Source organism: Salmo salar, chromosome 01, assembly GCF_965601325.2.
Source record: "Salmo salar chromosome 01, fSalSal1, whole genome shotgun sequence".
Taxonomy (NCBI): domain Eukaryota; kingdom Metazoa; phylum Chordata; class Actinopteri; order Salmoniformes; family Salmonidae; genus Salmo; species Salmo salar.
The window spans coordinates 25,678,802-25,695,171 of NC_138291.1; the positions used below are offsets into that span (position 1 = coordinate 25,678,802).

Sequence of the window (16,370 nt, forward strand, 5' to 3'; positions counted from 1 at the left end):
CAAAACTAGAACATGACAACATAGAAAAATTTACCTAGAAAACCCCCCTGTCACACCCTGACCTACTCTACCATAGAAAATTACAGCTTTTTGTGGTCAGGACGTGACAAGTACGTTCATCTCTAGGAGACAGAACGCGTCTCCTTCCTGAGCGGTATGACAGCTGCGTGGTGCCAAGGTGTTTATACTTGCGTACTTTTTTTCTGAGGTCTTGGCTGATTTCTTTTGATTTTCCCATGATGTCAAGCAAAGAGGCACTGAGTTTGAAGGTAGGCCTTGAAATACATCCACAGGTACACCTCCAATTGACTCAAATTATGTCAATTAGCCTATCAGATGCTTCTAAAGCCATGACATCATTTTCTGGAATTTTCCAAGCTGTTTAAAGGCACAGTCAACTTAGTGTATGTAAACTTCTGACCCACTGGAATTGTGATACAGTGAATAAAAAGTGAAATAATCTGTCTGTAAACAATTGTTGAAAAAATTACTTGTGTCATGCACAAAATAGATGTCCTAACCGACTTGCCAAAACTATAGTTTGTTAACAAGAAATTTGTGGAGTGGTTGAAAAACGAGTTTTAATGACTCCAACCTAAGTGTATGTAAACTTCCGACTTCAACTGTAGCTCCACATAGATCTGGTACCGGTACTCCCTGTATATAGGGTGGCAGGTAGCCTAGTGGTTAGAGCGTTGGGCCAGTAACCAAAAGGTTGCTAGATCAAATCCCCAAGCTGACAAGCTTGGGGACTATTGGGCCGTATTTGTAAATAAGAATTTGTTCTTAACTGACTTACCTGGATAAATAAATAAATATAGCTCCATTCTTGTGTATTTAATTGTGTTACTACATTGTTGGGAATGGCTTGTAAGCAAGCATTTCACAGTAATGTCTACACCAGTTGTATTCAGCGCATGTGACAAAAATACAATTGTATTTTATTTGTTAGGAAAGTGTCAGGGGGCCGGGGTGAAGCAGGAAGGGCCGGTGAGGGTTGGGGTGAGGCAGGAAGTGCCGGTGTGGGTTGGGGTGGGCAGTGAGGGTTGGGGTGAGGCAGGTAGGGGCAAGGTGAGGTTTGGGGTGAGGCGGGAAGGGTGAGGGTTGGAGTGAGGCAGGAAGGGGAAGGGTGAGGGTTGGGGTGAGGCAGGAAGGGGAAGGGTGAGGGTTGGGGTGAGGCAGTGAGGGTTGGGGTGAGGTTTGGGGTGAGGCAGGAAGGGGAAGGGTTAGGCAGGAAGGGGCATGGTTGGGGTGAGGCAGAGTGAGGAGGGCGGGGACCCACCACTTTGAGTCTGGGTTTGGTCAGGTACATCTCCATGTCCATTGGGTCTGGGGAGGAGTCCATCATCTCCTCTTCCTGTTTCTGTAGGCCATCTGCTACAGCCTGAATGGCTTTCGTCCATTCTTCCCTGAGAGAGGAAGGAGAGAGAAAGGAGAGGGAGATTACAACACCTCATTTAACATGATTTAATTCAGCCCAATCATGTAATTGTCATCTTATCAACAGGAAGGCAATTTAGACTGTAGGGTCAGCCAACAACCAGTGTACTGTGTACAATGTGTATGCACATGCTTGTGGTGTGTGTGTGTATTTGACTATGTGTATGTGTAAGGGAGGGGTTGTGGCTGAGCTTGCCTCTCCTCGGGGGTCTCCACGTGGAAGGTGCGCTCGATGACAGTGGTCCACTGCAGGCAGCGGATGATGAATGTGTTGGGCTTGGGCCTCTCCGTCTTCATCAGCTGGCACTCTGGCCACATCCCGGGAGAGAGGGGCCAGGAGGAGAGGAGACAGAGACCCGCAGTTACAGCCATTTATCTTTATCGCCACCCTAACAGACACGGCTGGGACAGCCACCATGCAGCCGTACATAGGGAACTGAACAGCTGCACTATGGGGGAAGGATGGAGGAGGAAACCCTGATCACAGCTTTTCCTTCATACTAAATACACATAACCAAAAGTATGTGGACACCTGCTCGTCAAACATCTCATTTCAAAATCATGGGCATTAATATGTCGTTTTTCCCCCCTTTGCTGCTATAACAGCCTCCACTCTTCTGGGAAGGCTTTCCACTAGATGTTGCAACATTGCTGAGTGGACTTGCTTCCATTCAGCCACAAGAGCATTAGTGAAGTCGGGCACTGATGTTGGGCGATAAAGCCTGGCTTGCAGTCGGTGTTCCAATTCATCTCAAAGGTGTTCGATGGGGTTGAGGTCAGGGCTCTGTGCAGGCCAGTCAAGTTCTTCCACACAGATCTCAATACATAATTTCTGTATGGACCTCGCTTTGTGCACGGAGGCATTGTCATACTGAAACAGCAAAAGGGCCTTCCCCAAACTGTTGCCACAAAGTTGGAAGAACAGAATCATCTAGAATGTCATTGTATGCTGTAGCGTTAAGATTTCCCTCTAATAGAACTAAGGGGCCTAGCCCGAACCATGAAAAACAGCCCCAGACAATTATTCCTCCTCCACCAAACTTTACAGTTGGCATAATGCATTGGGGCAGGAAGTGTTTTCCTGGCATCCGCCAAAACCAGATTTGTCCGTTGGACTGCCAGATGGTGAAGCATGATTTATCACTCCAGAGAACCCGTTTCCACCGCTCCAGAGTCCAATGGCAGTGAGCTTTACACCACTCCAGCCAGCGCTTGGCAGTCCCGTTCTGTGAGCTTGTCTGGCATACCACTTTGTGGCTGAACCGTTGTTGCTCCTAGACTTTTCCACTTCACAGTAACAGCACTTACAGTTGACCGGGACAGCTCTAGCAGGGCAGAAAATTGATTAACTGACTTGTTGGAAAGGTGACATCTTATGACGGTGACACGTTGAATGTCACTGAGCTCTTCATTAAGGCCATTCTACTGCCAGTGTTTGTCTATGGAGATTGCATGTGGATTGCATGTGTGCTCAATTTTTACACCTGTCAGTAACAGGTGTGGCTGAAATAGCTGAATCCAGGGCCTCCCGAGTGGTGCAGTGGTCTAAGGCACTGCATCGCAGCTGTGCCACTAGAGATTCTGGGTTCGAGTCCAGGCTCTGTCGCAGCTGGCCACGCCCGGGAGACCCATGGGGTGGCACACAGTTGTCCCAGCATCGTCCGGGTTAGGGGAGGGTTTGGCCGGCAGGGTTCTCCTTGACCTATCGCGCACTAGCGACTCCTGTGGTGGGCCGGGCGCAGTGCATGCTGACACGGTCACCATATGTACGGTGTTTCCTCCAACACATTGGTGCGGCTGGCTTCCGGGTTAAGTGGGCATTGTGCCAAGAAGCAGTGCGGCTTGGCTGGGATGTCTTTTGGAGGACACACGGCTCTCAGGCTTCACCTCTTCCGAGTCCGCACGGAGTTGCAGCGATGAGACAAGACTGTAACTACCAATTGGATACCATGAAAATTGGGGAGAAAAAAATACAAAAATAAATAAATAGCCAAATCCACTAATTTGTATATATAGTGTATTTTTACCTCAGGATTTAGTCAATACATGGGCCTGTGAGCAGTGATCAGGGCAGACATTTCAGTCAATTCCAGAAAATGTGTCCAAGTTATAATATGGGCCACAGATGACATTCACATAAAAATAAAATGAATTTCAATTTTTCAATTAGCTTGAAACTAAGTTAAACATTTTAGAGAGCAGACAGTTTCCCAGTGCAGCTGTTTCACACAGTCAACAAACCGCGAATGCCAAAAAGAAACATGGAAGAGTTTGTCAGGAAGTCTGTTAGATGGAAGATATGGGGCTGGGCCACCACTGAGCTCCAGCAGGGCCCTGTCAGTGTGGCTGTGTAACCCAGCCCCACCACCTCATCAGCCATATCAGCAGCATCACATGGCCCCTCTGTCTGTGGGTCTACTGCATGTCTGCTCAGTGACAAACTGTGCCACCCTCTCTGTACTGCTGATAGAGACAGAGCAGCCCACAGATAAATAATTGAAATCAGATGGTTAATAACCACTATAACTCAAGAATGTCAGGAAACATTTTGTTTAACAAACAGTATGTTGTCTAATTACTCTGTTCAATCATCTGCCGAGCTTGTCCCAGCAACTTCCTGTCATGTAGGGGGTAGTCCCATAGACAAAACTGGAATTCACACACAGCCAGGGAGAATACCGGCATAATGCTAATGTACCACCATTCTATTCTGATGTTTCTAACCACAACTTTGTGGCTTTGAAGTGTACCATTAAGGGAAGACATTGTCATAGGAGCTACTGAACGAAAATATATTTCTATTGGTGATTATGCAATATAAAGTGTCGTATAATCTTAATGAGTGAAGTAATGTAGATAGTAGGTTCTTGAAAGAGTAGATACTCACGTGCTACTGAGAAGTTATTTAAGGGGGTTTCAAACGCGTCAACATCTTGTGGTCGTTCCTTGTAGCCAATGAATGTACCATCACTCTTGAGTAGAAAATACCTGGGCCTCCAGGTCTTAATGTACTCTCCTGCAAAGAGAGATGGAGAAAGGGATGAGGATAATTGGTTACTATAATGTGCTGGTTTCAAAAGGTTCCATTCTTTAAATTGTTGATTGGTCTATGAAAATGAAGCTGTGCGGTTTGATGATTTATGATACACAAAGCTATTATCTTCAAGGTGACATCCTTATTGTCACGAATCCCACCGAAGGTGGCTCCCCTGCCTGCTCGGGCGGCGCTCGGCGGTCGTCGTCGCCGGCCTACTAGCCGCCGCTGATCCCTTTTTCCTTTTCTGTTGGTATGTCTTATTGTTTGCACCTGTTCCTTATTTGTGTCTCTTGATTTATGGCTATTTAAGCCTGTTTAGCCCACCCAGGTTTGTGCGGGATTATTTTCGTCAGAGTGCTTTTTTGTTGTTGGATGTGCTGGCGATCTGCATGTGTTGTTTTATATGCGTACTGTGGACCCGTTGTATTTGGGCACTTCGTTATTTACGCCGGTTGTGTTGGCGTCGACCGTTTTCGTATTAAGGAATAAACACATTTTTCCTTACCTCTGCTCTCTGCGCCTGACTCCTACCACCACTCCTAGCAATCGCTGACACTTATTCACAGCGGTTCTGACCCATTTCTTGTGATTTAATTGCTAAGAGGTTCACCAACATTCCCTAAATGACCATGTTGTCACCCACTTTCAGCTATAGCAGGTCAAAGCCAGGACAAATGGCTGTTTTAGCTGGAGTCAGGACCCTTGCCTTTGCCCCTTCGTTCCAATACAGAGGTTATACAGGAATCCATGTCTCCATCCTTGCCTATCTCCTCCAACACAAGACACCCACAGATGAATCTCTCAGAGGCAATGAAACTCTATTTATTCCGCGGACGGTTCAGGAAACATTATGCCAAATGTTCCTGAAATCTGAAAAAACAGCTTATGCACCATAAAAAGTCAGCAGCACAGATCGGAGAGGGGCTTGAATATTTATACAGGAAAAATGTCATTTATTTTTAATTACGAGAGCTGGGTATTAACCCCATGCAGTGTCTGAGCAAGCTGTCCTTAATTGCCCCATTTCCTCCGACACAGAAGTCTGGGGAAAGTGGAGATCAGTTAATGCCGGGTCGTGTCCCTCCTCTCCCCAAGCCTCGCCTGGCACACCACTGGCTCCAGTCTGAGGAAACTGATCCCAGACCTGTCTGTGACGAGGCAGACTGACCAGAATCCCTCAATAACAGAACCTAATTTACCTCTAGTCAACTTAACACACTTCATATAAACTCCTCTTAGTGAGAAGAGGCTATGTAGATAATCACTAAGTGGATTTGTATTCCATATTCTAGGATGTCTCACCTCAATGTGATGGTTCAACTGTCCGACTAACGGAATCCCACCTGAGCGGGGCTACATCATTCAAACACCACAGGGTGCAACCATTACAGCAGGAACACACACACACATACACACACACACACACACACACACACACACACACACACACACACACACACACACACACACACACACACCACACACACCACACACACACACACACACACACACACACACACACACACACACACACACACACACACACACACACAGTAAAGCACCTGATTTACTGCAACAAGCGAGGTGGCAGCACAAATCACAGCACTAGAGAAAACATCTGTCTCAGAGCACTGTATACTTTAGATGTCAGTCTGCAGCAGATGTCCAATATGTTACTACGGCTGTTGTCATTTTTCATCACGGCATGGGAGGAGATTTTTCATCTCCATTCCGCTGGCTAAGTGTTTTTACACCAAACGCAGCTCATTTAGAAATTAGTTAGACTTTGTCAGACTTCAGATTGCAATGCTTACTGCTTGCCTACAAAGCCGAGCACGAACCGTCCTCATTGAAAAAAACACAGTGTGATAAAGAGGAAAGCTCTGTGGATTTCCCCATGTCTGTTCAATATGCTGCAATTACACTACATGGCTCATGAATCAACATTCACAGCACTAATCCATGCACGCACGCACGCACACTCACACACACACAGGTCCCCAGAGAATCAACATCAACGTGATTTACAACTACGGGTCAACAGCGGCTTCACACGACTGACTGAATTTCTTGTTACGTCAGCACAGTGGTGGGCATTGGTAAGGTGGAACAGAGATACTACTATAAGGAGCAATCTCATGGTTGAGAAGCCAACAGCTTACAACACTGGGACCCACACCCCAGCCTCCATATCCAAGACCATTTCCAGACTCATCCTAAACCTGCGGTGCATTATCTACAGAACACCCTCAGCCTCAATCTACCACAAATCAAGGCCTTACTTCTGCAGGTCTTGGCTGACCCATATCCCCCACCCTACACCAGGCTCAGAGCCCCTGGCAGGGCAAGCTGGGGACAGTATGTGCACAATGCAAAGGCAGCATAATAAGCTCCCTACCTCCAGCCACGTGTCATCCGAGCACAGTGACATCAGAGGGAGCTTTTTTAGTTTTTTTATTTAACCTGGCAAGTCAGTTAAGAACAAATTCTTATTTACAATAACGGCCTACCCCGGCCAAACCCTAACCCGGACAACGCTGGGCCAATTGTGCACCACCCTAAGGGACTCCCAAATCAAGGCCGGTTGTGATACAGCCTGGAATCGAACCAGGGTCTGTAGTGACACCTCTAGCACTGCCTTAGACCGCTGCGCCACTCTGGAGCCCCCCAAAAAATTGGGAAATAGGTTAGCCTACACACTGGCAGCGCTCCGCTCACCTCTTTAGGGAAGAATACAGAGAGATTCAGGAAATAGGTCAAGCGCATGTTTGGTGCTTCCAACAATGACGCTGAAAGGCTGATTGATTAAGTTAATTGTGTTGAGGCCACAAACTGGCATCAAGACCATGGTCCCAACACAGACACTGACAAGCAAAGACAGATGTTTGTTTATATGCACTGGCGTGTATGAAAGTACACTACAGTGTGTATGTGTGAATGTATATCTGACGACAGAAAGGTCTTGCCTTCCTCAAGCACAGAGGGCATAGATCATATATACCGGTACCTGCTGTATATAGCCTCGTTATTGTAAGGTCATTTTCTTGTAATTTAAAAAAAAAATGTTTTACTTTAGTTTATTAATGTAAATATTTTCTTAACTTTATTTTCTTAAAACTTCATTGTTGGTTAAGGGCTTGAAGTAAGCATTTCATGGTAAGGTCTACACCTGTTGTATTCGGCACATGTGATAACATTTGATTTGATTTGGCCTGCCAGCCCCTCTGACGCACGAAGCCCACCCAGGCTGGCAAGAGTTGGCATCCACCGTGCCTTGTGATGATGCCACCGTGCGTGGCATGCACTGCAGAGACATTCCTCCGCGCAGAGACGGGCTCTGTCACATGGCTCTCAATGAGGTGACAATGAATACGCACTGTACCCTTTCATTAGTCTAGCTAACACCTAACTCTCAAAGTCCTCCTGACTTCAGAGTCTGGAATGGCTCTTTGATGTTGTCGGCACAATGCGTCGATAATGAAGGAGGCTGTGCTTTTACTGGTTGGCTCTCCTCAAAACACCCACATACAGTCCCCCTGGCACCGCCCCAATCCATTTTCAAATCCAAACAACAAAAGCTCTCAACTCATGAAGATTGTTTTGGGGTTGAGAGAACCAATCAAACCCGTCACACAATTTCTAAGCGAATATTGCATTAACAAACGGTCTACTTTTCAGACCAGTGTGGTCACATATCTCCCTGCACTGAGTCACGTGGGTCGCGTCAGCCAGGCTAGCCTTTCACAGTGTCACTACACAGCAACAAAGCCATGGGGACAGTCACTTAATGGTCACCTTGCACTGTAATGCAAATGTCATTGGTAAAGGACACTTTTAATAGTGTTTCCTTTCCTCTCAGAGACCACAGCTTGTAAAGACCAGCGAGTAGAGTTCAGTGAACTGAGCAAGCTCATCATGGTGGAATGTGACACCTAGGGCACATCTCTACCCCCCCATACCCCTCCACCCCCCTATAACCCTCCACCTAATCCCACCCTAAAGACTCCACAGCATGCTCTGACCACAGCAGGACTGACATTGGTGCAATTGTCAGAACATAATTGTCTGTGTGCTTCTTTTGCTCTTCCAAATAAAGCATAACGTTACACATTTCCCAAAATGTGGGTGTGGTGAAAACAATGGCTGTGGAGAAATTGGCAGTATGCATGTTATCAGCTACGTTATTGAGAACATTGTCTTTGGTCTGGCTGGAGAGGATATCCTGACCAGGTAAACGTCATCCTGACTGGGGCATGGAGAGTCATGTGACTGAAGAAACGTCCTCGTCTATCTGTCTTATCATTTCTGTCACCTACCTCTGCAGTCCATCTCTTCGTTAGAAAACCACAGCCATGACCCAGATGTCTTTCCTATTTACTAACACTTTGTTTTTCTATTCTCACCTGACCTTTGTCTTTCTCATTGACTAGACTTGAAACTAAAAACCCAGCCCACTACTGTACTGTACTTTTCTCACTCTGCTTCTGATGTTATGATGACATCCTACCATGATACTCCACAACTAGGAACTGGAGGTTTAGGAATAGGAAGCAGAGGATGTACAGACAACAGCAGGAGATGCCAAAAGACTCATTCGTAGACAATTTCAAATTACTCACTAAGTATTTATATGCTTATTTGATACAGTATATTTTTGACAGATTGGACCAAATGGGCAAATTGCAGAATACAGATTAAGAGAGAAGACAACATGCTGACTAAGAGCAGAAGGGACTTGGGACACAGAAGTCCCCTGCTATCAACTCAATCCATCCATCCGTCTTCAAAGTCTTTCAGCTGCAGTAAACTGGCCCTTTTCATCTCAGTAGAACATTTTAATTGTAGAAAACAGGAAACAACCTGACCACATAGCAGATAAGATCAAGAACAGAACAGTCTTTGGGATAGGCAAATTCAACTACAATTTTGACTGTGTTTGTGTGTGTGTGTGTGTGTGTAGACGAGGGCCATGCGAGGAGCTGTCAGGGGCTGGTAGAGTGTCTTTACATGTTAAACAGCTGCTGAGGTCTGGGATGCGCACTGGGCAAAGTAGAAAATAATGAACAGTGAGCCTCTGCCAAACACAAGAGAATTCATCTTTATTTGCCAACTGCTGCATGGCTTGTGTGGACAGCCAAATTGTACCAGTGCCATGCCCTCCACACACACATGCACAAATGCTCTCTCATATGCATACACACACACTCAATGACTTACAGCTGCAGAGGGCCAATTGTCCAAATACTGTATGCTACCGTGTTGAGTGTCATTTTCTTCAGAAGTGGAGCTATTACTGAATAAGCTGGACGTGTCTGAATGGTTTGTGAGTTGACAGCGTAGTTCCATAGAGCTCTCAACAGACACATGAAAACCAGCTTATTCGTCAAAAAACTTCTACTGGCAATAAGAGCATTTTGATTGACCAAAGGCGAACCGTCTGCAGTCAGACTAAAATAATTCACTCAATGGTCAGACTGTACCTAGTTACGGTTTTCAAGGTCAGTCCGTTGTAAAAGAACGAGCATGCGACCAATTCGGATCCATGTTAATACTACCAATTGACACAGAGGCCATTTGCAAGTCAGCTTGGCTTTAGAATCCAGGCAGTCTGTGTCATTAAAAAGAAGATTAAATATAAAAAGGAGAGTATGCAAGAGAGTGTGTCAGAGGTTAGCCTGTGTGTCAGAGGTTAGCCTGTGTGCCAGAGGTTAGCCTGTGTGTCTGAGGTTAGCCTGTGTGTCTGAGGTTAGCCTGTGTGTCTGAGGTTAGCCTGTGTGTCTGAGGTTAGCCTGTGTGTCTGAGGTTAGCCTGTGTGTCTGAGGTTAGCCTGTGTGTCTGAGGTTAGCCTGTGTGTCAGAGGTTAGCCTGTGTGTCAGAGGTTAGCCTGTGTGTCAGAGGTTAGCCTGTGTGTCTGAGGAGCGTTGTGTTCTCTCTGTCTCTACGTGACAACGACAGGAATCTAAGGTCCCAGCTGCCACAGCTCTTTAATAAACACATCATGCAACATTCATCACACTGCAAAGGAGAGGCCAACCGCTGTGCTCTGTCTGGCATCACAGGCACATAGAATACAGACAGACACAGAGAGAGCGACACACACAGACAGAGACACAGACACAGAGAGAGAGAGAGGAATGAGAGCAGAAAATAAAATGTTAAGGAAGGGGAGAAGAGGTCAGTCAAAACAAGCCTTTCTCAGCACAGTGCCCAGGATTGGACTTCCTGAGAGGGCTGCTGTGGTGTTTTGTCTCTGCCTGGCCACTCATTCATAGTTTGGGGATGAGAGGGAGGAAGGGAGCCAGTGGTAACTGTGTGATAGAGTGTATGTGTGAGAGTGTGTATGTGTGAGAGTGTCGAGAGGGGGGGATTGAGGATTAGGGAATTAAAACTCCAAAGCAGGGGAGGCAGTGTATTTTGTTAGTTTTTCCTCGGTTGCCCCCTTCGGCCCTTTTCTGTTGGCCCTGCCTGTAGCCTGCAGCTGCAACCTGCCGCCATGTGCCCTGCATCTCAATGAGCCTCTGTGCCGCCACCCGCTCCAGACGAGAGGGGGCTCCCTGATGGAAGGGTCACCACTCTGTACCACCACCCCAATACTGCCCCCCGTCCCATCCCCTTCCCAGCTCTGGGACTCAGGGCAGACTGGGCCGCCAGGCTGCCCCTCTCCCCATGACCATATAAGGCTGCCCAGGCTCACAACAGGCCTCTCACATGCCAGGCTAAACCGCCCAGGAGTTTGGGTTTCTTCATTCTTTCTTTTCTCCCCCCTCTTTTTTTTCTTCCTGCTGTCCCTCTCCTCTTTTGTTGGCGTCTCTCTTTCTCTCATGCAGCTGGATGGGACTGCACTGCCGGGGCTTTGGCAACAGCATCAACAGGTCACAGGGAAGGGCTGCCCCAGCCTCCACTGCAGCCCTCTCTTTTCTCTCCATCACCCTCCCTTCCCCTCTCTCTCTGCTGATGCGGCTTCTGCCGCTACAGGAAAAAAAAGGGGGGGGGTGAACAGTGGGGAGGGGGGTGGTGGAGCCCCTCTTTCTCACGCTCATAAGAAAGCCCTCACTTCTTCTCCATAGCGAGTGACACCTGCTGATTACCATAGAGACACTGTGGGAAGTTCACCCTGCTTTTCTGTGTGATTAATTTGGCCCCTCCTCTCGGTAAACAAGCAGCCCATGGATTAGTTAACTGCGTTACTGCATGACAAACAAATAAACACATTATTTAGTTCAAATTAGTGCCAATTAACACTAAACGACCAGGGAACAGTCGATCATTCTTAAATTATACAACCATGTATAATAAAAGGGGGATATACCTAAGATTACATTTCAACCTTTAGGAGAGTTAAGGCCAAGTCAAATACATTGGTATATTTGTCTGTGATCCATAATGACAAATTGTCCCTGAGCCGGATGAGAGGCTAAGTGTGATCTGGGTGTGTATCCTGATGATGGTCTGATGTGAATGTGACAGCAGTCTGAACATACAGTCAGACTCTATGGACAGCTGAGCAGCCCCTTCCTGTCCACACTCCACCACTCCCTCTCTCTCTCTCTACCCCTCTGTCTGTCCCAGTTGCCAGGGAGAGCCAGTGATGTGATTGATGTCTGAGACTGGGAGCGCCACGGCAGTCGGAAGCAGCTTCCGCCTCGGTGTTGTCAGCAGGGTCATTATCCTGGCAAGGGGGGGGAGCGGAGGAGGGAAAGTGGGCAAGGAGATGGTGGGGGGCGACTGGCAGAGGCAGAGAAGAAATGAGATGGGGATTAAGAAAGAGGGAGAGGAGGAGTAGAGTGGGAGTAGGAAGCAGGATATGAGGTAAAGAAAGAAAAAGAGGGGAATAGAGATAGAGAATTGAAGAAAGAGAGCGAGGAAGTGACAAAGACAGAGAGAGAGAGAGAGAGAGAGGGGTAGGGAGCAGGGGGAGCACAGCCAAGCGCCAGTTGTGGAGCAGGAGGATTCTGCACAGAAAAGTAAGCACACAGCGGGCTCACTGCGAGCAGAGACAAGTGACGGAGGTGGCTCTCTCTGGCCTCCTGGTCCCCTCCCATCCAGCCTGCCTATCGACAGCTGCACCCAGGCAATTTACTTTTCTCCACCACATTTAGCAGGAGGCTGCTTCCCATTACTGAGAGCAGGGGACCCTGCTGACAGCCAGACACCAGCCAGAGCCCTCCCCTCCTGGGGAGCCACCCTCTGCTGCTGGCCCTGCCTTGGGGGCTTCACCTCGTGACTCTGGTTCTGTCGCTCAAAGTTTTGCTGCTGGTATTGTTTTATGTAGTTAGCTGGGCGATGGGAGTGTGGACAGGGCATAATGGCTCTGGGGCATCCCCTGCTGCTGGAGCCGTTGTAGTGAGGTTGTTGGTGTGTGTGGTAGCAGGGCCGCTGTGTGGTCCATGGCAGGCTAGAAGCTAATGTGAAGGGGTATGTGTGAAAGAGGCAAGGCGAGCCTGGCGGTAAAGCTGGCAGCCAGACAAAGTCCTTGTGCGATCAGCATTGCAGTGTCATGAGACAGAGTTAATCAGGTGGGTTGGTTCCTTTGAAGAGTGAAAATCTAACTCCCACACACAGTTCCCTTTTACTGCTTTGATACTGAGAAAATCTTTAAAAAGAGGTGTTTCAAAATGGTATGTGATTGTATGAGGTGTAACTATATTAGGTACTCAAAATCTTGCATGCATGCATACCAACACACACACACAAACAAACAAACAAACAAACAAACATACTCTCACACACACTCTTTGACCACGCACTCTTTGTTATTCTCAGTGGAATGACTCAAAGGTGTCCTCTAGTACATGACCCCATGGACTAATCATGTGACCCCTTGGAGTAAATCATCCAATAAGCATCAACCTATTAGTCAGAGTGACACATCACACAGAACACCCTGTTTCTAAGTCAGGCTTGGTCTGTGAGAAAAGGACTGCACACAGAGTGATGATGTTCTGGGAATATCACAAAGACATGGAGCTCTGTTTCCTCTCAGTTCCCTCCCCCATCCATTCACTCCTGCCTCCGAGCCAGCTGAGAGTGCTACCCAAATCCAACAGTTGTTGTAACCTTCGTTAGCCTAACGAGGGGGCCGGCTCCTTATACCTGTCAGGGAGCAAATGATTCAAACGAACAAGGGCTGCCTGGAAGAGAGAGGGCCAAGGGCTGCCTGGGAGAGAGAAGGCCAAGGGCTGCCTGGAAGAGAGAGGGCCAAGGGCTGCCTGGAAGAGAGAGGGCCAAGGGCTGCCTGGAAGAGAGAGGGCCAAGGGCTGCCTGGAAGAGAGAGGGCCAAGGGCTGCCTGGAAGAGAGAGGGCCAAGGGCTGCCTGGAAGAGAGAGGGCCAAGGGCTGCCTCGAAGAGAGAGGACCAAGGGCTGCCTGGAAGAGAGAGGGCCAAGGGCTGCCTGGAAGAGGGAGGGCCAAGTGCTGCCTGGAAGAGAGAGGGCCAACAAGCACAGTTCTGTTGCACTTCACTAGGCTCTTGGACACAGCACTCAGATGGAATCTAGAGAACCTGCAATCTGCTTCTTTGATGTTGGATGATGCTCTGCCTTTGATGGAAACTTTAGGGAATAAACTACAGACTGACCACTAGAGGCTGCAGGCATAATGTAAACTGTGTGGGTGGTGTAAAGTAGACCCAACACATTTACGGATTAATCAAACCCAGATTGATCCAATGGTTTTTCAATGGGAGTCATCTGTTGCTGGATGACTGTCTGTGTGGCCCTCAGGGACATGACAACTGGTTTGTAACAGACGCAACAAGATACAAGCGGATGTTGAACTACAAGCCTCAGTGTGCTAGGCAACCTGTACATGCGGGCAGTGGAAAAACATTTAAACATTCAACCACTGTTACTCCTGCAATTGTATGCTTTACCTCATGCACACACTTCCGCAGACACACACTTCCGCAGATACACACACGGGCCTACAGAGGAGCCATTGGTGGCTTGGTATACAGCACAGGATTACTGGCCTATTCCCTAGTGCTATGTATTGGAAGTCCAAAGCTGGCCTTGAACAGATAACCCTCTTTATATCATGATGGGTGACAAATGGCTGAGACGATCCCACTGCCCAGCAGCACAAGGCTGATGGAGTGGAAAGGTGTGGCCTGACGTTGAGGATCATCAGACTCAGCTGGGCCTGTCTGGGGGAAAAAAGGTACAGAACCGAACACTCCAAGGTTGGGAATCTGGCTGTTTTGTGGAATAGGCTGGGTGGACTTAGTCCACGTAAGAAACCAAGTTTGCTGCTCCACTTTCTGTACTCTGCCATTGTCTGGCAGCAAAAGGATACCACAACACCAGCTTACAGTTGCATGACTAATCAGATAGGAATCAGGGTTAGGAGGGTTAAAGGTGGCATGGACGTTCTCAGCTCCCAGCCAGACCTGAGCTGCTCCCCTCCGTAGCCGTGGCCGTGTCTGTAGAATGGAATACAGTCACGACGGCACATAATTACAGGGACATTTCTGAGGCACTAGGCAGGCCACCACCTACCTGTATGTCCCTTCAGAATGCTGCTGAGGCCAGCCTCAATTCCATTCCATCAAACACACAATGCAATCAGTCAGTGAAATGTTCTGTGACTGCAGTCCAAAATCTTAGTGGTGAGGTTAGATGGGCTAAAATTAAAAGATTCACAGGAAGAGGGTGGTTGGCTGAAGTGATGGGCAGCAGAACATTGTTATTGCAGACTCACCTTCTGTGCTGTTGCACTGGGACAGAGACTGGGTGACAGTGACGTGACATTAAAACCCATCCTGTCAAGATACGCACAGCAAGCAGGCAGAAGCCCTCCAATCAAAACAGTGTTGCTCTGGGTGACATTTCACCGGGCACAGCTGCTAGGGTATGACAGCATGCCAACTCAGTATTCCTGAAGGCTTGTTTGTTCGGTCTGTTTGTGTGTTGGCTTTGTTCTTCAATAATTCAAGGTTAAGATGTGACTTGAGATCAAAGGAGTTTGTTTTTCTCACTGGTCACTATTTGACAGTCCTCGGACCATTACATTTTACACTGGCAATCTGTCAGAAACCTTCCTGCTTCCCTTCGTATCACTCTGGCAAGGAGTAGTGGAGACGACATAGTGCATGTTATACTGCATCACATACTGCATGTCAAATGTGCCAACAGACCATGCATAAGATGAGGTAAAGACGGTAAAATTACATGCATGATTTAAAAAAAGTTTCAGAAGAACTAGACACCCTTATAAAGACCCTCCCCTTAGCTGACATGTTTGTTATTAAATCAGAACTCTTCTAAATGATCAACTTTGGTCCATTTCCTTCCAATAAGGCAAATGCTGTTTCCTGTTTCCTTGTTATTTAGACAAAGATCACTTACATCAGAAAACATCAGACTGATATGTGTTCCTCAGCCTCTAGACATGTACCAAGAATCCCAGGGCGATCTGCTGTTTTAAGTAAATCACTGAGGTTATTTTTTAAATGAGCAATCAGTAGTACCCAGCATTGCTCTCTCCGCCCCAGGGAAGGGTTGTGAGGACCAGGGGCTGCATCAGTCTGCGTGGGCCTGGGTCTGCCTGCGTAGCTAACCCAGGATGACTCTGTTAAGACACAAGCCCTTGTTGTGTTCCTGCTGAGGCCTTAGAGGGAGAGCGTACTGAGTAGAATGCTGTTCCCTGGGTTACAGCCTCTGGGACTCTCCACTCCTAGTGACGTGTCCCCCTGTCTGTCTGTCCCCTGAGCCTCTGTCCCAGGTACCACACCCCTGCTCTCTCTCTCTGTGCTGGAGGAGTCTGCACGCACACGCACACGCATACACGCACACGCACACACACACACAGGCATACACACACACACACGCACACGCGCACACGCACACGCACACACACTCAAAGCCAGCAGGTATTCGAGGAATGCCTCCTCATCC

General features: G+C 47.8%; 1 protein-coding gene across 3 annotated transcripts in view; it reads right to left on the bottom strand.

Annotated features, from left to right (window-relative positions):
- Positions 1-16,370, bottom strand: part of LOC106582637 (RAC-alpha serine/threonine-protein kinase) — a 39,514-nt gene that overhangs the window by 15,316 nt on the left and 7,828 nt on the right. For all 3 annotated transcript variants that reach the window (XM_014165920.3, XM_045715535.2, XM_045715539.2), the window contains 3 exons: positions 4,328-4,456; positions 1,637-1,748; positions 1,283-1,409 (listed from right to left, as the gene is read on the bottom strand). In XM_014165920.3, coding sequence (XP_014021395.1) covers positions 1,283-1,409; positions 1,637-1,748; positions 4,328-4,456 — 368 coding nt within the window. The remainder of the gene's footprint in view (positions 1-1,282; positions 1,410-1,636; positions 1,749-4,327; positions 4,457-16,370) is intronic.